We start from the raw sequence: 10,355 nt of genomic DNA on the forward strand, positions 1-10,355 counted from the left end.
GGATGATCGGCGGGTGGAGAATTAAAGCTAGCCCCGCTGGAAGGGGCGGACGGACGGACGAGGGACGGGAGCTGGGCTGAAGGAGGCGATTAAATGCCTCGTGGATGAATCACCCGGACGCCTCCCGCCTCCCCACGGCCTGTTAACGTTTACCGGGGGTGGTTTGGGCAGGGGACCGGGACCGGGACCGGGACCAGGACCATGCCGGCAGGGCATGTCCGCTGGGGCACCTGGCATCCCTGCGGGCACCGCCATCTGATGGGGGTCTAAGCCAGGCAAATGCCTCCCTGGTGCCTCCTTACCTTCGGGAGACAAACCTGGCTTGTAGCTTCATGTGAGGAAGAGGAGGGCTGCTGGCACTCCATCACGGACCTCTCCATGCTGGGGTCAGCCTTGACCCATGCTCTGGAGACCCCAGTCACCTCCTGGCCCAGATCTTTCCCTCTCCTTGCATGTCCTCAGCCCTGACCATCCCAGCAAATCCCCATAGACCCTTTCCAGCATCCCTTAAACTGTCCCAAGACGGGACGCAGAAATTCGGGGACAACAGAATGGGATGGTAGGATGCAAAGGTGAGAGGGACAGGCCAGAAGGGGGATGATTTCTGAGGAAGAGGAGAGTAGCAGAGATGAAGAGCAGAATTCCTGCCGGGACAACAAAAGCCAGGAGGGGACAAACCAGGAGTGAGGCAACACTGGTGGGATTCAGCAGCTCTGGCAAATCTGGGAGCTGTGGGGTACAGAAGCAGGAGCAGAGGAGGACTGTGGAAAGGGACTTGGAGCAGTCCTATAGCTGCCATCCCCATGGAAGGAAGTCGAGGTGGTTACCTTTGAGCTCCTCCTGACTTAAAAAACATCTTTGGTTTCACCCCAAATTTTAAGAAGGAGAAATGAAGAAATGCTCCACCAAAAAGAAACTGAAAAATGTTTGTACAGCAGAACTGAAATTAAGCTGCTCAGGCTGTCCAAAAAGACCGTGGGGTTTGGGCTGGGGGAATCCCATGCTCCAGCACCCTTTAATCCTTGCTCAAGAGCTGTAGGTCTGGCTCCATCCCAGGACTCCTTTGGGAGCAGGTGCCATGCCTGATCCACTTTCCAGAAAGAGTAATTCTTCCCTATGGAAGAACATATACTTCCCTGCTGCCTGGCAACTTCTCTGATAAGCCTTTTTTTTTTTTTTTCCTGCTTCAGGGCAGGATTTTGCCCTAGGAGTGTTTCTGGTAGAGGATGGGGACTGAATCCCTGGGATCTCTCAGCACAAGAAAACTTTGAGCACCTCCCTGCGGGCCAAAGCTCCCCTTCCATTTAAGGGCAGGAGTAATATTTCTGCCTAGAATCTTTCCCTTGGCAAAAGGATATCTGCCCAGCCTGCTGGGATTATCCCCAAGGATGCTCCCTTGCTCTGCCAGTCCCACCTGCTTGTTACCCAGCAAAAGGATGCTGTTTATGTAGGACCTACTCAAACATCCCTGGGGCTGGGTACATTTGCAGGGTGCAAATGGGGAGCACCCAGGAGCTCATATCCATCCCCTGTCCCAGGCCCCAAACACCCTTTTGGGGCTGGAATCCAGCTGGGGGATCCTTCGGAGCCCTTCTCCCTCTTGCCGCTGTATAATCTTACAGATTCAAACTTGGCCGACCCGCGTTTGAACTTGCAAAGAAAACAAAGTCATTAGAGAAGCCCTTCCTCTGTGGGGCTGAATTTTGAAGGGTTCCTTGGGATCTTTCATCTCTCCTGTCTCTCTTCCATGTTGCTTTGGAGATAAATGGTCTGGCGGGCTTGGGCATGTAGGGCTTGGATTTCAGGGATGCGGCAAACTGGCAGCAGGTTTTCCCAATTCCCCCCCAGCGGAGCAGTCGCCAGCGCCTCTGGTGTTTCCTGAAGCTCCCCAGGGAGAAGAGAGGCAGGAAGCCAGGGATGGCTCCAGGGATGATGACAGGAGACACCATGCAGGGATGCTCGGCCTCCTCGGGATGCAAACCCACCTGGGAAGGTGGATGTGTCTGGAGAGCCAATTCCCTGGATAGCAGCCGTGCTCAGGCAGACCTGGCTGAAAGGGAATATTTTTTCCCTGAGCAAAGGAGAAGTTTGCTTTCTTTAGGTTGAATTTCTTGGACACAAGGGGAGATCCTCCAGGTGAATCCCTCCCCAGCCCCTGCCAGGAGAAATTCGGGCAGTGTCTCCACTGGGGGATGGAGCAGCACTGAACACTGTGGGATGCTCCATCACTCCCGGTCTCAGGAGACAGGCAGAAGACTGGGAGGGGTCTCCTAAGGCGCTCTGGGGGGCTTCCAGCCCACTGGGGATGGTCCCAGTAGAGGGGACATGCTACCAGGCTGTGCCTGCCTGCAGCGCTGCCTCAGGAAGGTGTGAGGACATCCCTGCTCCGCTGATCCCATCCAGCCTGGATGGTGGTACCCGCAGGGATGCTGATGGTGATGATAATGCTGGTACCCAGGATGGGTATCACCAGGGCTGTTGACACAAGGGCTATGTGCAAACAGCTCGAGTACCTTTTGTTATTTAATGGATATAGGTCAGCCAGAGGTTTTGTTCCACAAAGCAGGACTGTTTGCTGCTCCCAGGCTGGGAGATGGGGGAGATAGCTTATCTGCAAGAGAAAGAAGAAATGTCAGCAAAAGAATAGGCCTGGGCTGGCTGTTTCTGGCTGTTTCCCATGTCTCTTTCCCAGGGAATGGGGCAGGCAGGGTGCCTGGCCAAAAAAATTAAATAAAATACACTGAAGTTTTCCCCTCCTCCAGCCCAAAGTGTTTGGATGAGATTTTGGGGATGAGGAGAGGAACAGCAGGGTCACTTCCCCGCACTGCTCTCCTAGCTAGGAGCTGGTTGTAAAGCAAAACCATTCCCACATGGGGTTTGCCCATCCCTGAGGAACTCCACATTCCCCCTCAGGGTGGTGGGAGCAGGATTTCTCCCAAACACACCAAGTTTGAGAATGCTGCACCATGACAAACATTAGATACACCCAGAAAGGGTTAAAACCCCTTTAAAAGGTGACTTTTACAGACCAGGGACAGGCTGCTTAAATCCAACCCCCTCCAAACCAGGGCCATTCCTCCAGGAGGAAGAGTTGGCAGTTTGCTTCTCCCAGTCCTTAATGAGCTGCTGCAATTAAACTGAGACAATAGGCATTGTCTGTGGAGTCCCGGCATCACGAGAGTGAGAAATCCTGTTGGGATTCTGCGAGTTTTTTGTCCTGGAGAGCACTTGGTGGGATGAGGACAGGTCTGTTACCTTTCCATGGTGCCTTAGCAGCTTCCTCTATGACCACCTGAAGGATGGGGACACCCATCCCAAAAATTCAGCATCACTCAAGCGTGGCTTAAGGCTTTTGTCTGCCCAGGAGGTTCCCCTTGAGCTGGCATTGCCCCTCTGGCTGTGGGAAGCGTGGTGTATCATCAAGTTAGGGATGAGAGAGGGTCCCCAGGAACCTCCTTTCTTCTTTTCCAGGTGAGGACACTCTTTGTCAGTGGGTTGCCTCTGGACATCAAGCCCCGGGAACTTTACCTGCTCTTCAGGCCCTTTAAGGTATTGAACTGGGGAGGGAGAGGGAGGCTGAAAGCACGGGGCTGGCCCTGCCCCAGTCTCATGGCCCCAAACCACTTGCTGGGATCTGGGAGCCCACTGGTTCTCCTCAGAAAGTCTTACTCAGTCAGTTAGTTCAGTTATTACTATTTAATTGTGGGGATCTCCACCAAACACCCTTTTTTATCCTTTCCTTGCAGGGGTACGAAGGGTCTCTCATCAAACTCACATCCAAGCAGGTAGGAGCCGCTCCAAATGGGGCAACCATCCCACCGTTCCCTGGTACCACCATTCCCTGGGGTGAGGGGCTCCCCCCTCTGCTCCCCACCAGCCTGACTGACGCCTCCTGTCCCTCCTCCACAGCCCGTGGGCTTCGTCAGCTTCGACAGCCGCTCCGAGGCGGAGGCAGCAAAGAACGCGCTGAACGTGAGTGTGCCTGGCCCAGCCACTCCATTTCTCCCTTTCCCCCTTGTTTCTGTGTCCCCAGATACTCTCTGAATTCCTTCACCCCAGGGATGTGCACCTCCCATGCCAGCTGGCCCCATGGCAAATTTCACTTTCTTTTAGCAACTCTGTGAAGGTACCTGAAAATAGTCACAAGCAGAACGGTGTGGAGCCGGTTCTCTAATTCCTCCCCAGCTCTCCCTGCATTTTGGTTTGGGGTTGTTTTTTTTTCCTTGTCTTCATTTTCAATGTAAAACTTTTTTTTTGGCTCTGCTAATCCCTCTGGATAAGAGCTCGGCCTTGTGGGATGCCGACTGCCAAATATGGTGCCGATGCTAAAGATGCCGGAGGAATGTGAGCTGCCTTGGGGCCCGGCAAATTAGCTCATTTCAGGGCTGGAAGTTGAAAAAACCCATAAATAACGAGGAGTTATTTTTGCTGCGGGGCCGGCACGCGGCGGTGCTCGCCCACCCGCCGTGCCTCCTTCCCTCCTTCCTTCCCGCAGGGCATCCGCTTCGACCCCGAGATCCCCCAAACGCTGCGGCTGGAGTTTGCCAAGGCCAACACCAAGATGGCCAAGAACAAGCTGGTGGGCACCCCAAATCCCAGCACCCCTCTCCCCACCGCCGTACCTCAGTTCATCGCCCGGGAGCCCTGTGAGTACCCCCTGCACTGCCGGCAGGGCTTGGGTTGGCAGGCACCTGGGGTTGCCCCCATCCTTGGGAGAACACCTTATTCTGGGAATGTGATGTCATGCAGAGATCATGGGTGGATGTAGCATGCCAGGCCTATGGATGCTGGAAGGAGCAGGAATACTGTGAGGGGGTGGCAAAGGGGAATACCAGGTTCAACTGGAAGCAGTGGTACCTGCTTGCTGTGTGGTGGCACATGCTGGGGGTTCCCAAAGGCAGCTGCTGGTGCTGGAGAGGACCTGGGACAGGTGACAGCAAGCCTGGCATGGTGCCTGGGAGCAGGATGAGGTCTCAGCAGAAACCTTGGCAATGTCCTGCCATGAGTGCAGTTTCTGCTTCTGGAAGAGCTTCTCTCGCGCAGACGCCAGTTCCTCACCTCAGGTGTTGCACATAGGCATGAGCTGCACGCTCTCCTCTGCTGGATCCCTGGAATTACTGAACCTCTTGGAGACAATGAGCCCAGCCCTGGCTCCCTCAGCAATGCTCCCAGCCCCATAGCATTGCTCACCCTGTGTTATCCCAGTGGGCGAGTTCCGTGTTGGCTTTGCGGGTCGGCTCTTGGTGGTGGCATCTCACACATTTCCAGGGGCAGCTCTGCTCCTGCCTGGGGGGAGAAGGAAGGACGCAGCGAGGGTCGCAGCCCTGTGGTCACCATTAACTCTCCCTCTTCTTCTCTTGCAGATGAGCTCACAGTGCCTGCACTTTACCCCAGTAGCCCTGAAGTGTGGGGGCCGTACCCTCTGTACCCAGCGGAACTAGCACCTGCTCTACCTCCTCCTGCTTTCACCTATCCCGCTTCGCTGCACGCCCAGGTAATTCCGACCCATCCGCCACCACCGCTCACCCTCCCGCCCACCCCAGACCCCCTTCCCCTCGGTGCTCGCCGCACCACTAACTCTGCCCGGCTAACAGGCACTCACTCCCCGCTCCCCGAGATTTAGGGAAGGCTCCCAAATGGAGTTGAACGCTGGCAGAGGTCCTGCCTTTCCCCAGACACCTCTCTCTGCCTTCCTACTTTCACTGGTGCCCGTGGTAGGGCAGGTGGGGAGGGAGGAGGGAGGGATGGGGATGCTCTCAGGGTCTGGACCATCCCCAGTGCTCCTGGCCCCAAACCACCCATCTGGCTGCCAGTGTGAGATGAGGGCTCCAGAACCCCTGGCTGCCCCTGGACCATCGCTGGGATGTGGCCTGCTGTTGATGGGGTGCGAAGCCAAGCAGCTCTCACGGGGAGCAGAGGGAAGCGAAGTGCAAATGGAGGATCCATCTTTTATTGACGAGGTGCTGCCTTGTCACAAGCGCTTTCTGCCGGCTGCCACTGCCGGTGGCCCCTGAAGGCAGCATGTGGCTGTTAAAAATTAACCATCTGCCTGGGAGAGGAGCAGGGGAAAGAGGAGGAGAAGTGGAAATGGCGGAGGAAGAGGATTTCTTTGCAGTGCCAGCCTTGCAGCATCATGGGGGTGCTGGGAAGGGACCCCTGCCACAAGGGAGGAAAGGGCAGCTACCTCTTCAGCATCCGTACTGGACATCATCCCAGCTTTGGCTCCTTGCTGCCGGCTCCAGCTCAGTGGTGAACAGGAGGAAACAAGAGCATGGAAAGAGAGATGCCAGATAAACTGCATTCCAAAGGCTTTTGGCCTTGGCCCGCCGGGATTGAGCCAGGTTGTCCAGAGCCACCATCACTGGGAGCTGGAGCAGCCAGGGGCTGGTTTGAGCAGGAGGGTGAGGAAAAGTGCTCAGTGCACAAACCATGCGCAGCCTTTGGATGAAACTCCAGCTTTTTGGGCCCTGCTGTTCATAGGAAGAGCGTTGGTAAATATTATTGCAGCTACGTACTTGCCTTGTCAAATAACTGCTAACAGGCAGCACCTGCCCTGCTCGGGGAAGCACACAGAAAAGGAAACAGCAGCGTACGGAAGCTCTGAGGGTCCTTTGGGAAAACCCAGGCCGAGACCTGATGTTAGACAAAAGCAGTATTATCTGATGTGAAATACCAGCATGGTGGGGAGGGTGGTGGTGGCACCTTCCCATCCTCCTGTGCAGCTGCTGGTGTTGTGGGTTTGGTGGTGGGGCATTGGAGACAGGTGCCACCATCCAAACTGGAGCTGCTTTTGCTGGATCCTGCAGGCAGTAGCGGGACCAGGAACTGCAGGATGGATGGGGGGGATGGCTTGGGAGTTACCTGGCAGAGCACCGAGTGCCTGCACACCAAATTTTGGAATCTGATATTTTCCGCCCTGTTTCAAGTGGGCTTGCTTTGCAGGAGCTAAGAAGGATGAGCTCACTCCTGCTCAGTGGGACCATGGTGCTGCTGTCCCAGCTCCATCGTGCTGGAAGCAGCGATGCCCGGGGCTGTGCTCAGCCCCAGTGTTACTGTTGGAATTGGCGCTGGGATGGCTGTACTGCTGGTGTTCCAACCGCCCTCCGCCCTGTGCCTGGGAAAAGCCAGGAAAAGGGAGCCCAGACGAGGCCTGATCTTGCCAGCGTGGGCAGCCACCCCCTTCTCACCTTGCGTCCCCCTTGTCTTTGCAGATGCGCTGGCTCCCTCCTTCCGAGGCTGGTTCTCAGGGCTGGAAGTCCCGTCAGTTCTGCTGAATGCCGGGTGAGTGCCACTGTCCCGCTCCCATCCTTCTGTGCTGGCTGGGGGCCACCTCCACCTTTACCCTGGGCTTCCCCCTCTGTGACTCCCAGGGTCTCCAGCAGCTCAGGGTGGGTGGCCACCTTTCAGCAGACACCCAAAGTCTCTCCTTGTCCCCAGAAGGGGATGTCCCTGCCATGACTCACCCCAACACTTTCCTACGTGTCCTGGGGCAGGAGGGAAAGGCACCATGCCAGAGGGGGGTGTTGTGATGGAAAAGAAGGCAGCCCCGACACAATCACCTCATTAAACCTTAGGGAAAACTATCCAGGCAGCCCGGGGTGGTGGGGCTGCCAAAACAAGAAGCACAGCCTTACTGAGCACCCGGCTGCCCAGCAGGAGGGAAGGACCAATCCCATTCCATCTCGGACCTCTTTGGATGGAAAAAGCCTTGCAAGACATGCTCTGCAAATAACTTTGGCCTTTGTGGATAAATAAACAAAGGGGACTCAAATGGAAGAGGGAAAAGAGCCTCGGTGGACACTGAGCACCGCTTGCCCTGCAATCGCAGCCTGCCTGGACCATCCTAGCTGGGAACCATCCCTACTGGGAAGCCTCCTGCTTTCACACCCACCTGTGGAGAAACGCCAGTGGATCCAAAGCTCTGGCATCAGCTGCCATGCTCACATGTGACTGCTCTGCCCATCTGCCTGGCATCTGTGGCCTTGTGCTGTGGCCGCGAGGTCACTCAGCCGGGAGGGCAGGAGGCCCAGCCCTGGCTGCAGCCGGCCGCAGACTTGGATCCATAAAGAATTCACTGACTATTTTAGGTCCAGCAGATAAAAATAGGGAGCAGCAGGGTTTTGGGAACCAATGGTTCTTCCAAAATATGCAACACGCCAATGTTTCCAGATAAAATGTAAGCAGAGATATGTTTTGGAAGGGGAGATGAATCCCTTGAAACAGGTCCACCAGCCCAGGAGCCACAGTGGGTGGCGATGATGGAGAGTCAGAGACCTCCTGTTTCCCTTCCAGGCTCCTCCAGCTGGGAAGGGCACAGCCCAGTGAGGGTTTGGCTGAGGGCCTGGCTCTGTCTGTATTTGCTGCCTGGAGCCCATCAGGGCGGGGCTAATCACAGAATCAGTTAGGTTGGAAGAGACCTCTGAGATCACCAAGCCCCATCTTTGGCTGAACACCACTAACCTGCAAACTGTCCCCTCAGGAAGTGCTGACTCCGGTCACTGTGCAATCACCCCTCCCCACAGCACACTGACCTCGGTCCCCAGTGCCAGCGTCCCTCACTCTCCGCTGCGTCCTCCCACAGGTCTCAGGTGTGTGATGGTGGCCTACAGTCAGTCTTGTGGGTATTAATGGAGTCTTCCAAGGCGGCTACTGGGTTGATGTGCTCTCCACAGGACTTCAGTGTGCTGGTAAGGACGCAACCCCGTGGACTTGGCTGCTTTGGGAAGGGGGCAGAGGAGCGGGGAAGCCAACACGATATCCCTGAACGAATAGGCAGGGAATAGGCCCTGAGGTTGGCACGACCCTGGGGCTGCTCCAGCTGCTGCCCTGCAGAAACATGGCTCTGCCGTTCCCGCCTTTATCACTGTTATCTGGGGTGAGAGTTTCCACAGCCAAGGAATGCCTCTCGGCTTTGAATTACCCCCGCTAATCTCATCTCCGTCCTTGCTTCCTGCCTTGGATCAACAGAGACTGAATTCCACTTAAGTGCAAAATTCAACTCGAACTTAACTCCCAGCTTCCCAGCTCAAACCCCAGGGGCTACAGCCAATGGGAGGAACAAAGTGGGATCAGTGGGGTTCTTAATGCCTGGGATGCGACGGTCTCTCCTCGCAGGCATTTCCCACCTTGCCCTTTTCCTGCTAATTAACTGTCCTTAGAGCATGGCCCTGATGTGGATATCCAAAACAAGCCTCCCTCTCTCCCACCTTCCTTCCTTTCTTCCACTAAGGAAGAGATATTAACTACAGCCCTTTTTCCTCCATCACAGCTGCTTTTTTTTTTTAACACCTCTCTTTGTTGTTTCAGGCTTGAAAAAAACCTCACACAAGTTTGGATTCCTCCAAGACTTTCCCACAGCCTCTATCACACATCTGCTCTCCTAGAAGAAAAAAGAAAAACATACCTAGTAATAATATTTTCCTCTTGTACACTGTATATTTGTAAGGAAGAGTGTGTTACTCCCGAAAGCATGGTTTGACAGGCATTGTTGTAGTGTTTGAAAAGGCTTTTCAAACGGAACCATAGGAAAGCAGACTACAAAAAAAAAAGAAAAAACAAAGGAAAAAAAAAACCAAAACAAGAGCAAGTATTTTTGTACCAAAGCTCCTCAGGAGGACAATCTTACACCGGGTCGGACCACAGGTTTTGTGCTTGACTTTTGAGATGCATACAGAAGAGTCTTATTATCCCCTGGGCCCATCAGCTGCATGTCAAAGGCACGATGTTCACGTGTGAGGATGTCGACACACACGATGTGGGTTTATAGGAATTGTGCTCCCTCTGGCACAGGAATTGTGCTCTGGCCGTGCTGGCAAGGCGTCTGCAAATACTACAGTATTACTGTTCTCTTCCCAGTTGCACCAAATGACAAGCAGGCAGGACAATCAGGAACTTTCTTCCGGTGTTTTTTTACCTTGGGGCTGCGTTCATAGCTGCTGTGCAAAGCTTCCGTGGGGTACAACGGCTCGGATCAGGGATGGGCGGACAGCCCACACATGTAGCAAGGTGACAATTTGCCTCCTCCTCCTCCTCCTCCTCCTGCCATGACTGCTTCAAGCTGTTACAGGCAACGTAAACTGCTGTATGAAAGAACATACTGACAAATCCTTGGTTTGCCAGCTTCCTCGAGGTTGGACACAAGTCCTGAGGGGCTTCCCATTATGCACTAGCCTGGCCTGGCCTGGCCTGGGGTTTTAGTGCCGATGTTACGCTGGTCTGGCTGCTCCCTGCACGGCATTCCCATGTTTCCATGTGCAAAGATGAGAAAGGGAGGCTGCCAACATCCTCTACAGACATAGAGTACCAGTAGAGAGACTGCTTGACATACGAGTTCTCCTTGCTTCAGGAGGAATTTG

General features: G+C 54.8%; 1 protein-coding gene across 1 annotated transcript; it reads left to right on the plus strand.

Annotated features, from left to right (window-relative positions):
• The first annotated feature begins 3,236 nt into the window (after positions 1-3,236).
• RBPMS (RNA binding protein with multiple splicing) lies at positions 3,237-10,355 on the plus strand. The gene is made up of 8 exons (XM_017738941.1): positions 3,237-3,246; positions 3,380-3,549; positions 3,747-3,785; positions 3,910-3,972; positions 4,496-4,646; positions 7,212-7,281; positions 8,582-8,687; positions 9,307-10,355. The coding sequence occupies exons 1-8, from the start codon at positions 3,237-3,239 to the stop codon at positions 9,310-9,312; spliced, it is 615 nt and encodes a 204-aa protein (XP_017594430.1). The 3' UTR covers positions 9,313-10,355.

This window comes from Corvus brachyrhynchos, unplaced genomic scaffold (genome assembly GCF_000691975.1).
Source record: "Corvus brachyrhynchos isolate BGI_N302 unplaced genomic scaffold, ASM69197v1 scaffold597, whole genome shotgun sequence".
Taxonomy (NCBI): domain Eukaryota; kingdom Metazoa; phylum Chordata; class Aves; order Passeriformes; family Corvidae; genus Corvus; species Corvus brachyrhynchos.

Excerpts from the sequence above, each read along its gene's own strand:
- RBPMS (XM_017738941.1), top strand. Across the intron at positions 3,550-3,746 it reads TGCTCTTCAGGCCCTTTAAG|GGGTACGAAGGGTCTCTCAT; the intron begins GTATTGAACTGG and ends CTTTCCTTGCAG. Across the intron at positions 4,647-7,211 it reads GTTCATCGCCCGGGAGCCCT|ATGCGCTGGCTCCCTCCTTC; the intron begins GTGAGTACCCCC and ends TTGTCTTTGCAG.